Genomic DNA, 25,966 nt, shown 5'->3' on the forward strand with positions numbered 1-25,966 from the left:
GACTCAAGTTTTGTTTACATCGGCATTTAATTTCAAAATATTATTTTCGGCAATTTTAATTAGTTAAATACACAATAATTGTATCAAAAATGGCACAATCAGTTTCTGTATCGGTTGAAGCACCGATAGAAAATCAAATAATGTCAATTGACTACGATGGAACAGAAGTTTATGCAAAGTAAGTAAAATTATTATTTATTGACATAAAATATTAATTAATTGCTTTTTACAGTCCATTGACGCAATCTGAATACCTTACACGTAATGCTGCACGGATAAACTTTATGAAATCGAGTGAAGCGACTGAAGAAAGTAAGGAAGAAGAGCAAACAGCAGCAGTGGCTTTTCAAGCAAGTTCCTCGCCATTTGAGAACATTTTAAATAAATTAAAGGAAGCATATACAGAAGTTACAGTCTTACATGATGTTCTTGCTGTGTCAAAAGAGAAACATTACTTAGTACTTGATCCGGTTCCAATGCATGAGCCACCGGAAATAAAACCTATGGCAGTTGTTTATGCACGAAAGAAGGCATTAGGAATGGCAGGAAATATTCTTATATCTGGTGCTGAACGTCTCAAACGACTTGATAATGGTCCCGACTTCCAAATTGAATTACTTAGGTTGCGTCAAAATTGGAGATTAAAGAAAGTCAGCGACAATATTATTGGTGATTTAAGTTTTCGTACAGCTGGTTCTAAATTTATGCATCCAGGTAATTTTGAGGTATCAAAAGCAGATGAAGTTGACTTGAAAGGACCAAGTCCTTCAACTCTACAAGTCACAATTCCATCGGAATTGCAAGGCGTTGCTTATATTAAAGTTGTGACTCAAAAGGATCAGGAAGATTTATGTTCAGCTAATGTGACAATGATTGATCATAAAGGGAAGTTACAAGTTGGTGAAATATCGTCGTGGCAGAAGAAATTGGAGTTTGCACAGAATGTACTTTTTTGTAAGGAGGTAAGCAAATGAATTTTAACGGTTTTGTAAAATTTAAATTTTCTAACGGTTTTGTAGAATTTAAAAAAGAAATCATGATTAATTTTCAAACTTTTAAAATACGTTATTTTGCATTAATTAATTTAATGCTTAATTAATTAAACATCTTAATTCACAGTTATTCAATCAGCTAGCACGAGAAGCAGTTCAACTTCAAGCTACAATACCTCACGTTGTAATAGGAAATCAAATAAGAGCAACACTATTGCCTGGCATTCAGCTCATCATCAGTTTATGTCATTCAACAACGTACCAAGAATTTCAAGAAGAGACTAAAAAGAAGGCAGATGATTTACATGATCATGTGCTGGAACATTCATTACATCAATTATTGCGTGAAATTCATTACAAAAATACTCACTATCCAATTCCGCATTCAGGACATGCTGTTGGAATTGCTAAGAAGAGATTACTAGCAGGACCGCATTCATATGATCGACATGAGTTGTGGGAAATGACAAGAAGTCAAAATCAGACTTTATTGGAACAAATTATTGGTCAAGCACAGCACATTTTTATGAGAAAGAGAACTCAATATGTACTCGATACATTAGCAAGAGACGTTAAAGATCCACAAATTACATCACATTGGAATGCTTTAAATTCACCAACACTTTCGTGGGTTAAAATTAACATTACAACACATGGATATGATACAATAACAAGAACAGCATTAGTTGTGCATGTCAAGGAACGATCATTAATGGCAATTTGCAGAGATGGACGTGTAATGCACATGTCATATGAACCACAAGAACTTCGTGACTTAATTCTTCAACAAATCTGTCAACATCAAATAACTGGATTACAAAATTTAAGTCGATGTATGGCATGGCAATTGCTGTCAAATTCAAATCATTTAGGTATTGGTGATGTTGAGCCTTTAGGAAATGCTAATGCTATTTTGATTGCATCACCATTGGGTGATCGTGTTATTGCTGTACAAGTGAGATGTGATCCACAAATTGTCGTAAAAGTTTATGTCTCACATAGTCCACGAGAGTTTTATACAAGCGGACCGTTGGTGCAAGGAAAGTTTTGGGAGAATCTCGGAAGTGAATTTAAAGAGGTAAAATTAATTAATTCAGTTTCTATTTATCCAGCACTAAGTGGATTTTTAATCTACAGGTAAATTTCGACAAGATGGAAGGAAGAAACTTCTTAAATAAAATGGAATTTTTGATGGCAGCCCTGACTAAAATTAAGGAGTAAAGTCGAAATTTTGATGTAATTTAAGCAAAGTTAAGATTATTTATTAAGATAAATTGAAGTTCTCGATCTTTCGATCAGTAAATCATTAAATTAAACATTAAATATATAAATTTGTGTTTTTATGCTTACAAATCAGTGGAAAGTCATCAACAAAAAATCAAAAATCATGCAAAATAAATCTAAATTTGATTTGCAAAAAAGTCCCAAAACACCTCAAATGTTTTCATAAAAAACCAAACTATTGAGTGGTTCTGAAAATTCAAATATTAAAAAACCGTTGAGGAATTTCAATCGATAGATATACTCAATTATGACGACAAGCTGCTCATAAAGTGACACAGAAGACAAATTGATATAATCCTCTTCATACCAATAGATACAAAACTTGTGACAGGAAGCGACGATTGAGCAAGTGTATAAGCAAAAGCCAAAAGCAATTGTGAGCGAACAAGAAAATTTTTTTTTTGAAACGGAAGTGCATTGGAAGCAGAAAATTTGAATGAAAATTAAATTCAAGATAGAAAAATATATAGAGAGAGGGAACTGAATTATCAAGAAAATATGGTAAGGAATAAAAAGAAAGAAGAAATGAAATCAGATCGGAACAGATTTCAACACACTTGCTGATTTTACAAATTTTGCATTTTCCTAACATTCTGTTCTTCCTTCCGGGATAGATAGATATTTGCTCTATCCATGGTTTATGTAGCAATTGTGTGCGGAACTTTCTTCTCATTTGTCGTCTTTATTTTTTTCATTCTTGATGAACGTGGACATGAAAAAAATAAAGTTTCTTTCGATTCTTCTTGAATAGGTTTAATCAACTCTATGCTTGATAATTTCTTACTCGCTTGACTTTGATGTTTGGAAGTCCTCAATGTTTATCTTTTGATTGGGCAGGAATATTTTGAGTTATTCACATGCAACTGTTGTGCCACATAAAATTAATAACATGAATTTGTTGTAAGACACATGGAATTATTAACATGCAACAGTTGTGTGTCACATGAAAATATTAACATGCAACGGTTGTGTGCCACATGAAATGATTGTCATGCAATTGTTGTGTGCCACATGAAATGATTGTCATGCAACTCTTGTGTACCAGATAAAATTATTGTCATACAACTGTTGTATGCTACATGAAATTACTCACATGCAACTATTGTATGCATCATGGAATTATTCACGTGCAACTGTTGTATGCATCTAAAATTATTCACATGCAACTGTTATGTGCGACATATGAAACCATAAACAAGCAACTGTTGTGTGTCACATCGAATGCTTACCATGCAACTGTTATACAACATTAAATAAATCTTCGTACAGCTTTATTCATGTGGCACACAACTCATGAATTGTTTATGAATCAAAATTCATCATTTACATCATCATTATCGAATTATTCATGCTATTCTCATATCATATCACAATTATTGTTGAAATTCATATAAAAAAGCAAATAAATTTTCATCGTAATTAATGAAAAATAATTAAAATTACATCAAATAATTCATTTGTTTATTTTCAAAAAAAAAAAAAAAAAATTGTTAAAACGAGCAGCTTTAATTTCCCTTTGATGATGATTTCCATTGTGAAGAGCTGTTGAAAGTCTAAAGAAAATATTTTCATGTGATGAATAATATTGCCTTATTTACAGATTGAGTGAGGAAACATACAAGAAAAGATTGTTACAGCTACGAAATGTTTCCATTCTATTTGTAAATAAACAAAGTAATTCCTAAATTGTTTATTTTACTTCCTTGACTCATTTAACAATGGATTTAATTTCATTTGTGATGAAGGAAGAATATTTTTTTGGGTAGAACTGCTTGAACTCAGCATGAATATTTAATTTTGTCTTGAATTACTGAGATTTTTGTGTCACTTGAAGCTGTTTAGAGATGTTTTGAGAATTCAGATGATTTTAACGGAATTTTGAAATTTGAAATTTTTTGTGAAAATAAATTCAAATTTTTGATGTCAAATTTTGATTAAATTGCTGAAAATTAAGGTTAAATGGATGCTTTAACAGCTTTATGCCATTAAAATGCATGCTTTTCTGCTTTAAAATTCATTTTAAGACTTTTATTTGCTGTAAAAATGCTCAAAAAAGTCTAAATATGGGAAAACAAAAGCTATGCCATTGAAGGGCAGTCTCTACGTTACAAATATTCCCAAATTTTCAGAAACATAAGTCAATATTCAATTTCCCAACTTGATATAACTGCAAAATGCCTTCTCATCACTCACACGCGATGTTCCTTTTCTTCATCCTTTTGTATGTTGAAAATACTTGAACAAATTTCTTCACGAAAGCTCTTTTTTTATTGCGAAAACTCTTCAAACATACATAAGGAAGAAAGTCGCATATCATCTCGCATCAAGAAGAAACAAAATTAAAATTCCTTCCTCACTTCTTTTTTTTTATATATTCAATTCTTTCCACTTAACCAGCTCACTTTTCACACACTTTTTAGCAGTAAAATGACAAATTACTGATGAAAGAATAGACGATGAAGATTCTTAATTGTCATTCCTTTCCCTTCATTCAAACTTCTTTGTGCTTGCCGGTTATATGATGAGATACTCCATCACTTACATATCTTTCTAATAGCATGAATTTGCTTTTGAGCTTTAAAATGCAAAATCATTACATCTTGTTCTATGTGTGACTTGTCTCTTTTTCCTTAAAGCGATTTTAATTGTTCGCTCTACATTTTTCATTCACAAACATACATATTCATAGCATATAGAATGGCTTCAAGTGAATAAGATGAATGGCTAAAAACATTGGAAGTTTGTAGATTGTGTAAGCAGAAGTTTGAGAACGGAAAGCTTTTTTAGTTTATAGTTTTGGTTAATAAAGATGTGGATGTGAAGTTTTTGCAGCTATTTAGTAGATTTAAAACACGTGGTTTTTGAAAAATTGCAATTTCCAGTTCAAAATCAAGCTTTTTGGTGAAAAATTCTCTTCTGATGCATTCTTGCCATCTTTTTACATGTAAAGCACTAGCTATAAAGTTCTAAAATACTCTTATTTCTGAGAAATTCCATAAAAACTTTTCGAAGTGGGGAAAAATTTCCATTTTGAATTTTCAAATTTAAAAAGTCCGTTAAAAATCTATCATGTTATTTGCATGCATATAGCATTTTTCAGTACTCCTTCATGATTAAGCTTACATCATCAATTCGGGATTATTAAGCAATTAATTTTTTTTTATATCCTTACATCGTCTTCCATCCATTTCTCCTACATACATCCAGCATAGATATAGGTAGGAAAAATTTTAATTCACGAACTTTTCGGAGGGGAATAAAATGAAAAGAATAATGAAGGAATTTCGCTTTTTATATCTTGCTGATTAAGCTAAAATGAACATTTTTTACGCTTGCTTGCCTGCATGCATAATGAAATTTTAATTTTTGTTCCGAAAGCTGTAATGAGTCTTCTTTTTTACTTATTTTCAAATGAAGGAAAAATTTTTTTATTTTACATGAAAGAAAAATAAACTTTTAGAAACAAAAACAACATTCGAGGTTTGAATAATATTGAAGGAATCGATTGAATGAGCTTAAATTTAATAAATTATCCACGTGTCGGTAGCTTAATGAGGTGCTATTGAACTAGAAGACAATGTTCTGAATAGCAAAAGTCGGTTAATCGATCCAAAATCTGGCAATAGACCGGCGTGATTTTGGCATGCTGACAGATTTGAATTGATTCTAGTATCAATTAAGAGTCAAGTCGACCTGCTTGATTTTTCATCGATTAACCGATTTATGCCACTTAAGTTCCACATTTAATTTAAATTTTAGTCACAATGCGAATTGGCATCAGTTGCCTAAATGGAAGAGCATTGGGTTTACGTACCAAAGGTCCTGGGTTCAATACCCGATCATGTCTCATTTTTGAAGCACTTTTTTCATTTCACAGTTCCATTTGCGATGCTCGGCTTATGTTTTGGGTGCAGTTTAGAGGTGTTTGGTACATAATGCGCATCCATTGCTAGACATACTAGTGTCTGTATGATTTTCTTTGTGAAACCTTTCAAATATGAATCGTGTCCTTGCAATGTGCAGCGCTTGTAAAGTGGTTCGGAACTGTAGGTCTAAATCCAGTGGTGGGCAACCTGTGTACCGCGGTACAATGACACCAAAATGTTCTAAAAAGCGAAGTAACCAGGTATTTTTGTATACCCGGAATACAATCACAATGCATCCTTACATAACTTTCAGAATCAACTTCCATAAAATCGAGCATAAATATTAAAATGTCGTTCATGAAGTGAGTGACATTGAGAATAGCTCATAAAAAAGAAAATTTAACTTCAATAATTGTAATTGACACTTTGATAGCCCCAATAGAAAGAGCCAAGCAGCAGACGTTGGGGCACATAATCAATGAAAAAAAAAAGGAAGTGCTTGAAGAATAAAAATGTTTTTTTTTTTTTTTGGAGCAACAGTGTCGATTCTCATCTGTGTCGATAATGGAAATGGCAAATTAAAAAAAGGAATCAAAAAAAATTGCTCAAGTGTACTTACAGCTACGAAAAAGGCTCTCCAAAGTACTCAATTTCAATTTGAACAGCACAAAAATCAATAAAATGAATGTCGTTTAAATGGATTTTAGTGTCCAATGAATTTTTTCTTTCTTTTCCTTTATTTCCGTTAAGTGTCGTAATTTTATTTTTATGTGACGAAAATCTTCAAGTTGATTTTAATTTTCATGGGAAATTGGAATTGATTTGATTCAATGGGAATCGATGAGAAGTGGAAATGATGAATGAATTGGTTTAGTTCTCATGTTTGGTGAATTAAGTCAGTCATCCTAGACCAGTGATGGGCAATCTTTTATTTTTTGCGGCATAGCTTGGTAAAAACGCTCTAGCAGTCCTCACTGAAGGACTTTCGTACTTTGGTGTCTATGATTGAAATGTTGTCCTAGCTGATACCTTTCCATTGATGCATCAACCATCTATTTAGTCTTTGCCGTTTAAGAGCTACATCTGTATTTAGCTCGATGCACCTGTTTTGCAATGCGCGAGATTCCAAAGAACTCATGAAAGGAAGCTGTCGATAGAGATAGTGTCACACTTGGAATTGGTAATTGGCAAGAGGTAGCCAGTGATAGAGCCAGCTTCAGGAACCGACTCACATGTTACTCACCACTGTCCTAGATTAAGCAACAAATCTGTTAAAATCCTGACTTGTTTCGCTTTTGACTTAATATTCCTGATGTGTTCATTAAATACGTCATAATAGGATTAATATGAACCACATCACACAATAATGCATCAAACATCAAATCTATCAATATAATTAGTTGTGACCTAAATAAGATCTATCAATTTTACTTTGGTATACTTTGTTATACTCTAATGCTTCCTCATTATGTCTATAATTGCCATTCATTTGTGTGTTATTTTGTATCCTGTTAATTGCTGTTGAGATTCACAAATAACAGATAGTAAGCCTTTCTGGACGCTAAAAGAGGCCATGGACGTCCAAAGAACTTTTGGAGGGAAACTGTCGATAGAGACAGTATTGCACTTGGTATCGGAAATTGGCAAGTGGAAGCCAGCGATAGAGCCAGTTTCAGGTGACTCCTGTGGGAGGTCATGTACCCCATACTTCCTTATTTGCTTACTTCCTTGGCTAGGGCGCATGGGAGCCCATTGCCGCTTTTATAGAACGTCTGTATCTGCTCTATCTTTCAATTACTTCTGCCAGTTCGGGAATATAGTCACCCTAATTATTTGCAATGCCAATGAATGAAACTGAAAGGGTGGATTGTGATAATGGAACTGTAATAAGCAGGAACTAAAGATGGATTTTATTTTCTGTAATATTAATAGAGGGAAGAAGGATATATAATATTGTGTAACTTAACTAAGAAACTAATTAGTCTGATTAATCTTCTGGATGTTGTTGAGTGCTTTGAATGATTCCGAATCATTTCCATCAGGAATCAATTCAATTTATTGATTTCTGGAACTAAAATTGAAGCCTAAAGATCTTTAATTCCGAAAATAACATCAAAATTGAAGTCCTTCAATCATTTTCATATTTCTAATCTAGACAGGCTCATTCGTACCATTCATAGACATTATTTAAATGAGAATTGATAGACATACCAACATAAATTCTCATTCATTGCTTCTTATTTCGTCCATCATTCTTTTTTATGTGGAATAATTTTTCAAAAAAACTTTGACGCATCCACGGTACGGTACCATCCAAAATCCTCTCGTCCTTGCCTGCTTGTCGTTGCTTTTTTTTTTCAATAAATAAACTTTAGCTTTCTCTGTCTTACAAGATAAATTTCGTGCCATCACTATGGACAACGCAATCTATTTTTTCTGTTGTTCTTCATTCACATCCATCTCAAGTCACAAGACTCGACTTTTCTTCATCATTTATTTCAATGTTATTTTATAATTTTTCATTGATGGAAATTTTATGGAAAGAAATGAATTGAATGTAAATCATAATGGATGTGATGGATATTTTTCGAGTTTTTGAAGGTTAAAAAGGAATTGAAATGATTGCTGAGGAAAGGATGGTTTTTGAAGACGTTGACTGAAAAAGGTACCGTTACCGGCTGGTTTTCAGACCTGAACAGACAAAAATACGTTACAACTAGTCATCAACTTGACATTAACTTCCCTTGTAACGTATTTTTGTCCTCCGCCGTGGTGCCGTCAGAGTAACTTCGCGTCTTACTTTTAATACGGCTTTTATTGCAATGAGAACGGACTACGATAGGCTAGACATGACTGTAGAAGACCTTTAGAGGCTCCGTAAAAAAAGGACTTCAAATTTGACATTTTAGATGGCAAAAGACCATGAAGACAGTTAATGAACTCATGGAAGGAAGCTATTAATAGATATAGTATTGCATTTGGAATTGGAAAGTGGCTAGTGATGGTCAGCGGTAGGTCAAGCTATAAACGGCTTCTGAAGGGATCGCAGTTGGTCTGTACTTAATTATTTACTTCGATGGCCGTATAGATCAACTTCGATCCATGGCCACCCTCAAAAGACGTCTAAAGCTAGTTCTATCGTCGGCTTCCGATTGCCAATTGTCAATAATACATGCAATCCTGTCTCTATCAACAGCATCCTTTCAGTAGTGCACAATTCATCTATATAGCCATTAAAATAAGGTTTGTTAGCTTACTTTTACTTTTGGCAGCTTCAAGTCATAAGTAGACAATCGCCAAGTAAGTTTAATGGACAATTTAGTCACATCTGATGGCTACCCATCCTATCACTTCCTAACTTTTAATACTTACACATGTCCATTTCCATTCCATTTAACTAATCTGTCCAACATTTCAAAAAAATAGACTTCCATTTGATATATAAATGTTGGTCCATATTCGATCCAATTGTGTCTATAAATATAACCAATGGATGTCTCCATGTCACTTCCTCATTTTCATTTTCTTTTAATCTCATCATCCACAATTCACATACATACAATACAGTACGTCTTGCCATATGATGTTATGGCCAAAAGAATAAGATTAATTTTCCACAGAATTTCCCAGCAATTATTTTCAGATTTCTGTCCATTCGCTTTTGTGGATCTGTAAGCATCAACAAAAATAGCAACAAAGAACATCAAGGATGTCCACAAAATTGATGAACAAGAAGAGAAAATTTTATGTCCTATAGGATATACACAGCAATGTTGTTAATGTATCTATTCTTTATCTTTGATTGAGCCCATACATTCTCGTGGTATGTCCTATAAAGAAAACTTTTCCAACAATTTTCAGTTTAAATGAAGCAAAAGAAGGAAGGGAAATAAGGTCATTTTGAAATAAGTCAAAGAATTTAGGTTGAAGTGATTATTTGGCAGTTCTGTAAGGTATGTGGATGCTAGATCAGTGGTGGGCAACTTGTGTGCTGCGGCACACTAGTAACTGAATGTCATGTGCAGTGTAGGTCAGCATTATCACCAAGGTGTGCTGCACAGTCAGACTTATCACCATGTTGTGCCGCCTAAATAAAAGGTCGTCCACCACTGATGTAGATAGTCTGATCAAACCTAAAGAAAAGTAAGAAAATGTCAGCTATTAACTCTGAGGATTAGGACACCTCAAATAGGACAAATCGGTTAGTCGATCAATTATCAGGTCCTAAGCTGTGGTGACTCTGACTTGGTGTGGGATTCAATTTGAATTCGACAGAATGCCAGAATCACACTGTCTTGGTTCTGGATTTAAGATCGATTAATCGACTTTTGTTATTCAAGCATTCTCTTCGCATGCCTCAGAGGTCAATCGCTTATAATGTAACGAACGAAATTTGAACCTTCTAGTTCTCTAAAAGTCTCCTGAATCAAGAATGTTGAATAAAGTATGTAATGGCAAGTCGGTGTACCAAAGAACTCCTAGAAGGAACAGTATTGCATTTGGTATTGGCAATTGACAGACGAAAGCCACCAATATAGCCAGCTTAAGGCGTCATCTGAGAGAATCCATTGATCACAGTTGATCTGTCCGACCAGCGAAGTAAGTAAGTAAGTAAGTCATCGGTTTATCCGTTCCAGATGAGCTAAGCTAATATGTATGGACGCTCACGATATGCATTGGATATTATGAACAGCAACAGAATACGCAGAAGTAAGAAGACTACTTTATTGCATGCATACCGTAGGACGGTATTGTCTATAATATCCTAAACTGGACATTTAGTCAGTATTGTCAAAGATGAATGTCCAGCAATGAATGCAGAGCAGCTCTGGGAGCAACTTGTTGCTTCTCTAAAATGATCACAGGATCAGAAATTGAATTAATGTCCAATCCATAGCCAGAAAGCCCCTCTATTTAAAGCAGAAAGTCGACTGTATTCTTATATAGAATTGAGTCGGCTCTTAAATCCTTAAATTCACAACAATTCCCTTTAAAGTTACAACCAAATCCAATTCCAATAACTCATTCGATATAAAAGTATCCATACCTTATCAGTCACTGTACCATCTCTCATTCTGTCTATGTTTGTGTATCAAATTTGTTAGAAATAAAAAGTAATGTCCCAACAGTGCCATCATTTTTCAACCAAACATTTCATTCAAGTGTAAAATTTTTATGTCGTTATATTTGGCTGTGCGATATGTTCCTCGATAGATAAACATATGACTGATCTACGTACGTATACATCCACAAATATTACACATATCTATGTGAAAATTCCCAGTAGAAATTTTTTTATTTTATTTTATTTTCAATTGCCGTATATGATTGTATACATGCACGACTGATGGAGGAGTTGGGGACGGAAAGAGACAAAAGCTTGCTTTGCAGTTGAATGGAGACATAAGCATTTAAAGACAAACAGTAATAACTTTTCACATTTTCTTCTGTCCTACTTCTACTCTTTCTTTTGTTGGAACTTAACATATGTGGAACGAACGCCTCTACATTTGTCTATAATTCGAGAAGTATGTTGAACTAGGACCATAAAAGAATGAGTAAATTCATTGGAATGAGTCTAAAGTTTGTCGTTACAGTATGCTACATTTATTCTTCATCTTTTTGATTGTCTTTCAAGTTTGAATCAGCTAGTCTGTAATTTGGCATGATGTGAACTGCTTTGCTGGATTAAATGATCGAGCTTATCTTCTGTAAATGAAGGTCATTCAGTGAACAGCGAATGAAGTACGGTGAAGATAAATTTGTTGATATTGAGGAAGCAAACGAGTGGGTGTTGCTGGAATTTAAGGCAGTTGTGGGCAACCTTTTGTTTTTTGTGGTACACCTAGGTAGAAAGCCTCGAAATTAACCACACACGACATACGATTCATTGCATTTGAGAATATTTTGAAGGCATTCTTATGTGTCGCGGCACACAGGTTGTCCACCACTGATTCTAAACAACTTACTATCTACTTTAAGATTATTTTCAAATTTTATAGAATTAAAACACAATTATTAAGCAATTGTGTAGCTTAATCATTGTAAAGCCACTCAGTTGATGTTTAGTTGCTGAATATTCACTCAATCACATTCCATTTCAGATTCATTTCCATATTCTGTTTATTTTCAAAATCAAAATATTTACTTTTTTTCTTAGTACACTTTAGTACAGTCCGTGTGTTTTCAAATAAGCTTGATCATTCCAAGCGCAAAATAGTTAATTCAATAAATTGTAATTGATTCAATTATACAGCAGCTATAAGTAAGATGAGGAGATAAACATGATTGTTATTGACATACAGATCAAAGGCTATGGAAGTGATTAATTGTCTTTTAATATTGCTCGATCATTTTCTGGATAAATTTTAATAATTCGTTGATCATTTCCATCTGTTCCACGCCTTTGGAATGTATTCACTTACTTACTTACTTCGCTGGGCGTACTGATCATCTGTGATCAATGGCTTCTCTCAGTTGACATCTAGAACTGGCTCTGTCGATGGCTGTCATTTGCCAATTGCCAATAACAAGTGCTGTACTGTCTTTTGGCATGTAAATCAGTTTAAAATTTGTTGAAAGAATTAAATTTGATTATTTACCTCAGTGTTGTCTGATCTTTTTTGCTCTACGGCACATCTTGACCTTAACCGTAAAAATTTCGGAAGCACACAGTTTGGAGAATACTGAATTAGGGGCTAAAATTTGACTTTTTGACCTAAACCACGCCCCCCCCCCCACTCCTCCTTCTACTCCGTCCCAAAGCCTCCAAGAAAAGTCCATCCATCCTCAACCTCCTCCTCCCCACCCATCCTCTAAGAGCGTTACCCAATAAGTAGCTGGTCTTTCACCTCATTAACAAAGACTAAGTCAACATAATTAACAGTCAAAAATTTTTTAAATTAATTCGGTCTAATTATGTTATCAATTACAGATTATAACACAGGTACAAAGTTATACTTCCAAGATAGTGACATTGAAAGACATTCAAAGTACAGTCTTCAAATTAAATTTTTGCAAAATTTTGTAGGTAAAAAAATTGGAATATTTTAAAAAATTATTTTATTGTGAAATATCGTTAAGTACAGTAACATGTTGATGCATGAAATAGAACTAATACTTGCAGCATAATCTAATTTAAATTCTTATTAAAATCCAAGCCTAATTTCTATCCTTTTTTTTTAGAAACATGAATTTTGGCGATGATGATGACGATGGTCGTGATTTGACCAGACATAATTCTAATATTAATCCAAAAGCAAGGAATGCACAATTGGCGAACCAAAACAGAACAGTACCTAAAGACAAAAAGGGAAAGAAAAGCAAGAAAAAGGGGGAAGTAGAAGAACCAGAAATGCTTGATGGCAATGGAGCACTTGAAGGATTGGATGCAGACAAAAAAGCCAAAAACTAAAGTTAAACAAGTTGAAGTTCAAAAATCGCTAAATCTTAGGTTTTTTGCAGTAGGCTACTTACAAAAAACCAAAGATATCTAACAACAAATGATCAAATGATGACCTTTAAACCCGATCAGCACATGTTGAAATGTTTTCGACACGGCGACAATGCAGTAGTGTACTTAGAACCAAGAGGAAGGCAAACGGCGAAAACAACCAAATTTGCCAAGTGGCTGTCACTTGGTTCTAAGTATACTGCCAATATTTCAGCATGTGCTGATCGGGAAAATTTTTATTTCTTTTCTTTGTTCTTCCGTTGCTTTTAATTTTTTGGTCATCATTTTTCGCAGAGCTCGAAGTGGACTCAAATTTTATATGGTGTCGACTCGACATGAGTCGACCTATCCATGCAAAATTTGAATCGACTTCAAGCCTTGACTTTCTCGTTCGAGTGGAATAGACAGCGAATAGTAGGCTGTGTGTCTAGTTATAAAGTTGGCAGCCAGTTCCATAACTGATATACAGTCGACTAATCGAAGCCAGTCCCAAGCAAATAAAGATAACGCTTTTTGGTACCGTAATGACTTTACTGTATCAATAAATCATGCTCTTTATCTGTTACGGTGATTCACTCGAGTGTAGATTAATATAAGTTTAAATAATGAAATATTTTGATAATATAATGAAATAATTGAATAAAAATATTAAGGCAGTTAATAAGTGTTTTTGGTGGAAAAGATTAGAGGTCATTTATTTATTACGTTATGGTTACAGCTGTTCTTATCTCATTGCAAACTCTCCATACACAAAATTTGCTTTAATTAAAGCTGTTACAAAATTGTAGAACTCTCCTGATCCTCTAAAGAGCTAACGTAATAAGGGGACGTCCTTTAGATTTTTGACTCAAATTTGGGATTTCAAAAGTCGATCCGGTAAAATTCAATCATTCAATAATCATTTCATCCCGGGATTGAAAACCCTAAGTTACTCAAATTCAGACTAGCTTGGTAACTCAAAGTCGAAACAGATCATCGATCGCAGTCCTTCATAAGCCCCAAATTATATTAATTGACAAAGTCCCATCAAGCTTGGGTCTGACATCAAGTAAGAATCACGTCGGTCTTCTGCCGGATCTTTGGTCGACTCACCGATTTGTGCTGTTTCAGTTTTTGAGATAAGGCTCAAATCAGAGTTGACAGGACTCCATTTTGTAGTCGTACTCGATAAAAACTAGAGTCTAGACTCGATTGGAGTCTATCAGGTCTAAATTGCTTTGTGATGTGGCCAGTAACAGAGTCAGATTGAAGGCCTTTTGTAATAACCTAGGCTCCAAGTCGGGGCACGGTTCCAGTAAGCAAGTAAGGTCTAAATTGCAGCTCTGGACATCGTTAGATTAAGGAACAGTCTAGAAACTTGAACGAGCAGCAAGAAACAAAGAGACAACAGCTACCAAAACCTCTTGTCCAAACTCACTTTTCCTATCCATGCATTTATATTGCACGTGTTTACGATAATCATTAAAATAATTTTTATTCATTCGATTTTCCATGACCTGATTATCACAACTTTTGTGCTTCTATCTTTCACTTATTTACCTTGAAGAGCATAAATATAATTCTCCTCATTTCCGCTCGATGACGATGTTGAGGATGAAAAAAAAAAACTGAAAATGAAATAAAATATAATAAAAAGGAACAAGCAATGATGGTTGTACAAAAAAAAAAGTCATAAAAATCGTTCTACAAATCACACCCGAATGGATCGCTCTTTTTTTTTTTTGATGGCAAATTGCAGTCATTATTCACGAGAAGAAATTTCCTCTTGAGTGCTGTTTTTTTTCTCTGTTTCTTTTCAGACTCATTTCAATGTTGACGATTTGCTTCTTATTTTTTATTTTGTAGCATATTTTGTGGACGGTAGTTTTGTGTTTGGTTCTGTTGATGGTTTGGATTGTTAGTTGATATTATTTCAGGAATAGAATTGAGAGTTGTCGATGGACACTCATTCATGTGGCAAATCTCATTTTTTGGATGAAAATTGGCAACAGAAACAGATGACATGGTGCTGTTAGAGCAGTTATGCCATCGAACAGATCCATTGCATGGATCGCAGTTGATGTGTACGGCCAGCAAAGTAAATAAGAAAGTAAGTAAGGCAGCGTAGCTAAGTTGTGGATGATCTATAGTTATGATTTAGGTCTGAAACCTTGAAATTGAAATCGGGAGTGTTTAAAATCGTGGATTTTTTTTGCGAAAAGCTTCTGGTCACTCTAATTTGGCCTTAAGTCGGCGTGACTCTGACTTGATGCCAGATTTGGTTTAAGTTAAGCATCACGACATAATTATGCTGGCTTGGGGTAGAATTTTGGATCAATATTTCAATGCCATGTCCCTTTCGAAAGCATAGTGACCTAGCGTCAGTCCAAATTTGGTTGATTCCGGATTAAGTCAGCCTGATGACGGATGTTCACCCATTTATAAGCTGTCCGGGACTCTAAATTATCATCCACTTGCCTGCTGAAACACACAATATTACGTCAAAATCCTACAAATTCTTATTAAATGCGCTTCATTCCATCCACAAACCCACAATCGACAAACAAAATTTCCATCACTCATTATTATTGCTTTCTTGAATTGCTGGCTTTTGAAATACTTTGGATCTGTTGCCAGTTTATTTTCAATACAAAACTAATGAAGCACTTGACATATTCAAGAACTTTCTTTCATATTTTTCTTCTATAAATGATGATTTAAATATCAAAGTTCCTCAGTTCCTCTTCATTTTCATCTCACGATGTTGATATGATGTAACTTATGTATTTCTTCCTACTTTTAAGACTGTAAAAATGACTTTATGACAAGTTCAAGTGTTTTTTATGATAATAAATGAGCCAATGCATGTTTTTTAAGAATCTTGGCAAAATGTTCCTCAATTTGAATCATGATGGCGATGACTTTAAGTGTAAAGGAAATGCAGCAAATGAATATTGATTGAAGTTGGCGTGATATTAATGTAGGTCAAGATGATGATGATGATAATGATGATGAAGATGTGAGATAAGTTGGAATCTTGTCTTCGTAAATGTCTTCTAAATCCTTCTCGTTGAAAACCGTTTATTTCATTTGATGTGAGATTTAATTGCATCGTTTTATGTGATTCTTCATGCGAAAGGGAAAAAGCTAAGTGAAATCAAATTGTAAGATGAATCATGGAAAGTGCTGAGATGTGATGAAGGTAAGTAATATGCAGAATGGCATCATATTGAATGAAATCCTTGAAGGTAGATTTTTTTTTAGCATTGAATAATAGTTGATTTGATAACTTTAAAGCAATACAGTCCATACTGGGTGATGCTGTACTGTATGAAGTGCATATCGTATGTAGTTCAGGTCGTGACTTACCATCATAGTGTGCCGTGGAGCAAAAAAGGTTGGATAACACTGCTTTGAAGAATCTATCAAGGTAATGTCGGAACTTGACCTAATTATGACCAAATTAGGGAGGGATTTTAGGGAATGTGTTTTTCTGCAGCTCTAGGACAAACTAGATACAGTTCGTATAGCTGAAAAATGCAGGCCTGCAGCTACAGTTCTTGGTCAAATCCTACTTTCTTGCAGATTCTTTTTAATTTTCCTTCAAATCATCACCAACTCAGGTCCATAACTCCAAAAATCTTAAAGACTATAGTCAAGAAAGCTTCAAGTAATAAAAAGTTTTGGAACTGACGATGAAAAATTCTCTCATGCTCGAGAATCATCAGCACGTTTCAATGTTCAGTTTTAATTGTGAATATTACGAACTTTCGGATACGACATAAAGTTTTTATGATCTCGACTCAATGAAAAAAAGATCGAGATTTCTTTTTGAAATTTGTCCTCGATTTTAGCCATAAATATCCATAAAAAATCTCTGATAATATGCGATTTACCAATAAATAAATAAGCAAGCATGTTTTTAAAAAAGGGATGAGGAAGCAAGGTCGAGAATGAGATTTTTTTTAGTATCAATAAACATCATCAAATTTGAAATAATCGTCATCAAAATATAAAGGCACGCACCATATATGTAAGTATGATATTACGATAAAAATGTATGATGGAATAATAGAAAAAGTTTAAAGCCGTTGAACCCTTTTTTCCTTTCTATTTTTCATCCTCTCAACAATATTTTTTTACATCATGCAATGAATAATTCAAACTTTTATTTATGTTCAGCCTTTGATAAGCGCTATAAAATTTTATTTATTGCACATAACCTTCTTTTTTCTTTACTTCAACAATCTATATACATAGAACAATTTTTTACGTCTCTCTCTTTCAATTTTACATCTATTCTTTGCTGGATGATAAGGGAAGGTAACTTTTAAGGTGAGAATGGGAACTGTGTGGATGTAAAATAATTCTTGAATAGAGCATGGCGTTTTAATGAGGCTTAACTTTGCCCTAAGACGACCATGGTGCTAAAATGAGGTCTAGCATAGGCATAAGACCATCATGGTGCTGAAAATGAGGCCTAACTTAGACCTAAGACCACCACGGTGCTAATAGTAATATTTCTGCATATTTGTCAAGAAGGCATGTCTATTAGAGGTCTAAGAATTTACATGGTCATCTGGATTACCTAGATGATTGGTCATAGAAACGAGTATGCTCATATGTATACCCATAATCAGTATAATTGAGCATCCTCAATTTTGTGAGCATATTCATAAGCAAGCCCCTTGTTTGTTCAATAATAATCAAGAAAATCCAATAATAAATCACATCCCCTCGCCAAAAAAAGTTACCTCCACTCTCATCTGCACATACATATTCCTACCTACATAAAACAACATATATCAACACCATTAAATATCTGAAGAAAAGGAAATAAAATATAAAAAAACAAACTCTACATATGAGCCATTGAATTGAGGCACGTGAAAAACTTTTCAATCCTGGTAAATCAATACTACACATACGACGATGAAAAAGTTTGGATTATCCAAATAATATTTCACATAGTTATCCGTTTTTGGGTCCACGAGATATTTCATTTTATACTGTAATCCCTGATGCTTCTTTTCAATAACGGATGTAAGAGCGACAATTCGAAACCTTTTTTATATATGTGAGTCGTCATTGTTATATGTTTGTGAGTTGTTACATACGTTAGTTGTAAATGGAAAACATTAAATTTTGTGAAAATAAACAAAAAAAGAGAAATGAAAAATTAGAAAAATTTTCCTTCTATCTGATACATAAATACACACATACATCTGTCAATGTCGGCTCTATCTATCCATAATTTTTTACTTCTTTTTTATATATATGAAAAAAATGTTGAAAGTTTTCTTATTTTCTTTGTTTTGAGGGAAATGAGATGGATAGTGGAAAATATTGGAGGAATTTTGTGATCAATTTGTCTTAAAGCGACGCTTTGATATGCAGCAAAGCTTATAAAGCGACATTTTTCAGTTTAATATGAATCAACGCTTTTATATTCAGTCATGCTTTAAAATAACGCAAAAATTCTTGGTTTAATAGCAACGATGTGACATGGAGCGTTGCTGCAAAATAACACTGTACTTTGAATTTCTCGCGTTGATTTAACGCTTAGCTTTAAAAAAAAAAACAACATCTTGCGAAATTTTTGGAGCTCAGCTTTTAAATCAACGCTTTAGTTTGAAGTTCAGCTTTTAAAGCCACACTTTAGTTTGAAGTTCAGCATTTAAAACGACGCTTCAATTTGAAGCTCAGCTTTAAATCAACGCTTTAGTTTGAAGTTCAGCTTTTAAAGCCACACTTTAGTTTGAAGTTCAGCATTTAAAACGACGCTTCAATTTGAAGCTCAGCTTCATAACAATCAATTGTATAACGACTCAGACAACTGAAGCTCAGCTTCATAACAATCAATTGTATAACGACTCAGCCTGAGCGTCGCTTTATCTTCACAAGCACTGCTTTACAACATTACTTCCAAAATACTATCTCACTTCCCCCAAAAAAAAATGTTTAGAAAATAAAAACAAAATACATTTTATTCATTCCTAATGAGATGGGATGCAAAGTTTTTTTTGCCAATAATATTCCCAGCCGTGCTGATTTCAATTCCCAGAACAACATAAAACTTTATTCTATTTTCCTTTCAACAAAAAAAAAAAAATATATTTAATGAGGGTTTTCCTCCAATTTTTCATACATATCATCTTTATCTCCTAAATATGCCAAAAATATTTCAATTGATCGGCACTCAAATGTGTCGAAAAAAAAGGATAAATTTATCTATTTCATTCCCCTTCCTTAACTATAGACATATGTGTATGCAATAACAAAATATAATTCCCAAGAGAGCCATTTACCTCATGAGTTGACGCCAAGTTTTCAATGTATCACGAATGTCTTTCGATATTCGTTGACATAAATTAGCATTTTCACTTTCGCTGTACACCTAAGGGATGGAAAAAAAAGTATAAAGAAGGTTAAAAAAATATTGAATATATGAAGATGAATGGTTAAAGCAAGATGAAGAAAGGAAGCACATTTATAAGCTAGAAATAACATAAAATGAAATAAAATTGTGAAAAATCGAACTTTGAGGTTGTCTTGGAGGGGGTTGTTTGGATTTTTTGGAACATTTGAAGAAGTTGAGGATTTTAGATCAGCAATCATGCCAGCTTAGTTCTTCATAATTACATATATTAATGATGCTGGTAATTGTGGGGCCAATTTCTCCGATTATGGTATATTACGGAATAGCCACTACTGGTATGGTACAGATATAAGACTTGCCCCTTGTATGGACAATGGTGTACTTATACTGTACCTTACAGTACCAATACCGGAGAAATCGGCCTCTGGTGCATTAAAATGTCAATATATTAATGACCTAGTGTCAGATGGCAATGTCACGATCTGTTGTTCCATTTAGTGTCGTTTAAAATATTCCGATCTCATTGATACATTTAATAATGTCTGGAAGTTGTTCTAATGTCTGGTTAGAGTGTCAGAATGTTAATGACGTAGTGTCAAAGAATTCATAGAATGAAGCTGTTGACAGAGACATTACTGCATTTGGTTGTAACAACTTGGCATGCAAAAGACAGCAATAAGGCCACTTTCAGGCGGCATCTGAGGGATCACAATTGATCTGTACGACCAACAAAATAAGTAACAAATGACACACAACATCCAAACACCCCTTTTTGCCTACTGTATGCTGTTTTCTTATTTTACTCCCACATTTCATAGACATTTAAAGGTTAAAAATATTCATAACATTAAAGCTTAATTTTCAGCTTCCAAACACCAAACAATACAAGATCCATTCAGCAAATAGCAATAAGACGATAAGAAGAAAAATATGCTGACTGAATGTCAGACAATCGAATTTGTTTACGAAAATAATCCTTCTTCATATTTCCACAAAAGTTCATTTTTTTTGTATACATTATGTGACATTTTTCATGTGCCTAACACACAACAGTGAAGATAAAAATATAAGACAAATATACTCACATATGAATCGTCATCTCCACTTCCTTTTTTGAGCGATTTCTCGACAATTTCCGAAATCAATTGATATATTTTCTCGCTATCAAAGAACGGCTTTTGGTATCTTTTACATATTTGTTTTTTTGTTGTTCGTCGTCGTCGTCGTTGTCGCGTTTGTTTGTTTATTTGTTTTGTAAATGCGACGCGATTCCACAATGGAATTGATATGAAAATGAAAAATAAAAATAAAAAAATTGTTTACATTTTATTTGTGTGTGTGTGACACGGTATGTGGGAGGATTACAAGTGTAAGAAGCATTTTAAAATGATTTAGCAATTGAATGGGTTGTTGATCAGGAGAATTGTCACATGCCGATTAGTTCTGGTAAAGGGGAGAAGATGAAATAGGCATTGCATCTAGAAATGCAGCTGAGTTTGCCTTTAGTTAAGCACATCTATGTCTAAGCATCTTATTTGTCATAATGGCATGTTTTTGATCCAAAATAGCATTAAGTCAATGTCGAGTCATATGTTAGAACTAGTTCAAAATCCAATGAGCATCAAAATGAGTCATGAGAATGACTCTCAATATGATGACAAGCTCAATATTGTGAGCACACGTTAGACCTAGTTAACTGGACACTAGCTTGCCAGCAACAAGTTATAACGTATTTTTTTCCAGTCGGGCCTAGCACCATGACGGGTTTAAACCGAATTTGGCATCTAGTAGGAGTCACACCGAGATGGGACTGAATTTTTGATCAATTAACCGATTTGTGCTATTCAAAGACTCTAGGCAGGTCTATAAGGATTTCATGTCGTTTGGTTAATTGTTGTGACAGTCTCTGAATTAGAAACATGAGACGTTTGATTTGCAGCGACAAATTGCATTTAATTCTAATCCATTCCCAATATTGCACCAACTTACAGAAAATCCTTCCTCAAATTTTCCTCATCATCCTCTTCTTTCTCTTCAGGAAGAACTGACACTTTCCACTGCTTCTTTTTAACTTTTAAGCGAGCTGCAAGATTAACCGTGTCACCAACAGTTTGCTTCTGTCCCCGACTGCAAAGAAAAAATTTAAATATTAATTGAAATTCAAAATAATTATTTTAATTGAACTCGCACATCCATTTCCATAGCAATATCGCCATACATCAATTTAAAACATATTCGCATCTACATGCGGGAGATTTCTGTTTAATTTGCAATTCCTTTCCTTTTGTTTGTGTAAAATAAAAATAATTTCCATTCCTGTCCCTTTTTAATTTCAATCCCTTATTTGTTTTTCATGCCTTTTGATACCTCAATTAATGAATGAATGGATTCGTATAGGTTGGGGAGGATGTATGGATGTCAGTAAAAAAAATTCCAAATGGAAAATTCATTTTTAATGCAAATTTTTTTTTTCGTATATTTTTCAACAAAGAACGGGAAAGCTTTCAGTAAATTTTTATGGATTAATGAAGATGCTTAATTTTACATTTACATGTGCAATATGTATTCATTAAAATAAATGATATTTTAAGTATAATGGATACTGTGTAATTATGATGAATGAGTTATTGTGTTGAGGGGGATTATTTGGGTAGGGGGACATGCTTCCTTTTTTAAATATTTTTGAACAAATCCTTGATTTTTCTAATATACAGAGTGGGATATGACCTATTTTATTCAATTCTAATATTTAGAGTTGGCAGAACTCCATTTGGAGACCGGGAACCAAAAGGCTGTCCTGTCAACTCTGCTTATATGAGAATCCTGATAGACAAATGCAATGAATTGCTGTCCACATGAACAATATGATTAGAAATAAGTGGTAAATGAAATTGACAACAATCCTCTTGCATCCAAGTATCGATTTGACTTGACCATCTAGTACCGATTTGATGGTAGAGCCCTACTTTTTAGATGGCAAGAGATCACGCTAAAGAACTCATGGAAAGAAGAACTCATGGAAAGAAGCTGTTGATAGAGATAGAGCCTGGTGATCTGTACGGCCAGCGGAGTATGCAGGAGTAAGTAAGTATTGATAGTAGTAAAGTGTAGTAGTACAATTTTACGGCATAGGATTACTACTTTGCCATACTAAGTGTACCACTGTTCCGTACCATTTGTGTAACTACATCGTACGGTATAGTGCTGTACTCTACTTTCCCATCACTGGAGAAATCGGTTCCTGTAATGGAAGATCAAGGCATATATTTGGAAGGGCAGAAAGGGAAAACAGAAAGTGTACAATTAAAATTTGACATTATGCCACAAAGTCAAGTAACCCGAATAGCTCAGTGGTAGGAGCATCAGGACAAAAATCATTGAACATGAGAGCAAGTCTCACTTTGGATCCTTTAATCAATATTATCCTTTCCCTGTTAGATCAACAAGTAACATTCGTTAAGCAGCTGCTTCAAAATGAAGCAGATTGCATCGCTGCGTGCCACATTAGACAAGCTGTTCATTTACTTTATAGAAAGTAAGTTCATAATTGAGCAGTAAAGTTCAAAAGTAAGTGATTATGAAGGCACAATAGATGTTCTGATCCAAAAACAATTCCAACCCGTCATAATTTGAATAATACAATCAACAAGCAATAACAGAATGAAATTGCCTCCCCACGAAAACATTCAACAAACTGCAATACAAATTGACAATATTGTCAATAACGTTTAAACATTGATCCACTTTCATGCACATTACATTATCAAATTACTTCAGTAATCTAAAACAATTTTTTATTTTCATTTCTTTTATTCCTAAATACAGCTATCATGCGACTAAAATGAAATTTCACCCTCAAATTCACTTTCACCACTTCAGCAATCCATTTTCAATTCAATTGAGTTTGATGGGAAGCAACAACAACAAAAAAATGGAAAACTCGCGCGCGATAAAGTGAAAAAGACAGAAAAGATATAGAATGGAAATACAACTTTTTTTTTATTGAAATGTCAAACGCAATTCAAGAAAAAATCAACAATCAAGCACAGTACTATCGAGTACATGAACACTTGGCACACAAAACAGCAATGAAAAATCGATTAGCAATTTCTCCAATTTTTATTGCATGACGCCCTTGAAAAAAAAACAACTTCAAACCATTGTTCCTTTTATGTTTTATGTATAGGAACATCATTCCGTCACTCAGCGTGCTCTCGTTACAAATTTCAAGTGCGATTTTATCAGAAAGTGAACAATTTTTTTCGTGTGTGTGTGTGACTGGCTGGAGGGCACGACAAGATGAAAACGAGAGGAAAAGAGTATTTCATGCCCTCGTTGTGCTCGACAATGTAACGCTAACTTTTTTTTTTTATTCTTGCTTGTTGTGTCTGCATGTGTCAAAATAAGTGAAAAATCAATTTTGAACAACTTCTTGAGATTCCTTGTTGTGCTGATTGATTTGAATGGATTTAATATGAATTTTCAAATTGATCAATTCTTGTGAATTGTTTGAGTTGATGAAAGTGAACAATTTTTGATATTTGATGATGATTTATAGGATTGACAGAAGTATTGGCACATTTAGAGAGTTCGGTCAAGTATCACAGGCTTGTATCTTCTGCAGATGTAGCTAAAGTGAGTCGAAGTGGGTCCGTGATGGAAAGGTTTAGTACTTCAGTACATAATTATTGCAACACCGACCATGGGTCGTGATTGAGCATTGAATATTCTTCAAATGTCCTTTTTCAAATCATTCGAAGTGAAATGTGAGCCTCCTTTTGCAGGTTAGGGACAGTAAGCTAATAAAAGGTCATCAATGGTGTGGTTCTGATCCCACTGTAAACTGTAGGTCTATTGAGTACAGGGATCTGACGCACCCTCACTTGTTAAACAATCATTAACCGCGAAATCACACTAGCGCAGCTCTGGATCTCAAAAGATCAGAATAGCTAAAGATATTTGAAGCCAGAGAATGGTTTTGGGGTAAATACCCTACTTGAGGGTGGTATTGAAGAGGTTTAAATCCAAAAATTCCTGAATTCGCTGCTACATTGCTATCTGGAGCTTCCAAAAGGACAGTGAACTTAACTTGAATGAAGTACATCGCAACTTAAATTTTATGACGTTTTATGGGTTTATGAGTTATGGGGTATACTGGGGTATACTAGTTACTTTATCATGTAACGTAAATGGCGAACGTCATCTAATATTGTATTGTAATGGATCTATTCTTTTGTGCTTTATTCTATTCTAACTAAGTGTGCCTAACATCGGTCTCTTTTCTTGTTCGGGCTAGGAATTCAAAATTACCCCAAAAATATTCTAGCTTTGCCTCTACCAGAATTGATTCTATTTCCACCACAAATAAAAAATTCAAACACATTCAGCTTTGACTTTTGATATACGCAATCTTACAGTTGGCATTTAAACATTTTCATCTATTTAAAAATAAGGATCTAATTAGAATCATGAATAAATTTCATATTAATTGAAATGGAAGTGCGGTTAAAGCCATTAAATATAAAAAAATTAAAATCAAAAGTGGCAATTTCATTTATAGCTTACCCTTTACCAAAAAATACACTTTTCCTACGTATATCAATGCTCATTTTGGTTTTATATTTGATTTAATTGGAATTATTTATCTAAAAAATGGCTTCAAAATATTTTTCTAATTTCATTCAGCAACAATGAAAAAGGAAAAAAATCCACAAAGTTCATTCAATAAATTTTTAGCATTTATATCAAATGAAAATGCAATTTATACCATTTGCTGCTATTTTCAAATATATACGATCAAATGAAATATTAGCACTAACGCGAGTTATGTATCATAAACCACATTAACATTGTATGCAATCACACAAATGGATTGGGGGGTTGTGAGAGAGAAATAGAATTTCACTAAATCTAACAGCAACAGAATATGAACAAATCTATGATAAACGATGCAAACGCAACGACTTTATAAACTCAACTGAATGTATGAAAAATGTTCATGCCATAAAGCATA

At 33.9% G+C, this 25,966-nt stretch overlaps 2 protein-coding genes and 2 long non-coding RNA genes across 4 annotated transcripts; 2 read left to right on the plus strand and 2 right to left on the minus strand.

The window, feature by feature from the left end:
- The first annotated feature begins 10 nt into the window (after window positions 1–10).
- On the plus strand, window positions 11–2,323 carry MED17 (mediator complex subunit 17). The gene is made up of 4 exons (XM_070646590.1): window positions 11–178; window positions 233–962; window positions 1,120–2,070; window positions 2,130–2,323. The coding sequence occupies exons 1-4, from the start codon at window positions 90–92 to the stop codon at window positions 2,211–2,213; spliced, it is 1,854 nt and encodes a 617-aa protein (XP_070502691.1). The 5' UTR covers window positions 11–89; the 3' UTR covers window positions 2,214–2,323.
- Window positions 2,324–3,781: 1,458 nt separating this feature from the next.
- LOC139095255 (uncharacterized) lies at window positions 3,782–12,551 on the minus strand. The gene is made up of 3 exons (XR_011544855.1): window positions 7,386–12,551; window positions 6,762–7,289; window positions 3,782–6,695 (listed from the first exon to the last, which is right to left on the minus strand). It is a non-coding gene; the product is annotated as an uncharacterized lncRNA (long non-coding RNA).
- LOC139095254 (uncharacterized) lies at window positions 12,283–14,281 on the plus strand. Its single transcript, XR_011544854.1, has 3 exons — window positions 12,283–12,407; window positions 13,077–13,172; window positions 13,328–14,281. It is a non-coding gene; the product is annotated as an uncharacterized lncRNA (long non-coding RNA).
- A 3,480-nt stretch (window positions 14,282–17,761) lies between these two features.
- On the minus strand, window positions 17,762–25,579 carry LOC139095423 (uncharacterized). Its single transcript, XM_070646772.1, has 5 exons — window positions 25,519–25,579; window positions 21,943–22,080; window positions 21,039–21,138; window positions 19,883–19,971; window positions 17,762–18,638 (listed from the first exon to the last, which is right to left on the minus strand). The coding sequence occupies exons 1-5, from the start codon at window positions 25,560–25,562 to the stop codon at window positions 18,473–18,475; spliced, it is 537 nt and encodes a 178-aa protein (XP_070502873.1). The 5' UTR covers window positions 25,563–25,579; the 3' UTR covers window positions 17,762–18,472.
- Window positions 25,580–25,966: the final 387 nt, after the last annotated feature.

This window comes from Chironomus tepperi, unplaced genomic scaffold, assembly GCF_022539635.2.
Source record: "Chironomus tepperi strain 1889 unplaced genomic scaffold, CSIRO-AGI_Ctep_v1 contig_364, whole genome shotgun sequence".
In the NCBI taxonomy this organism is placed as follows: Eukaryota; Metazoa; Arthropoda; class Insecta; order Diptera; family Chironomidae; genus Chironomus; species Chironomus tepperi.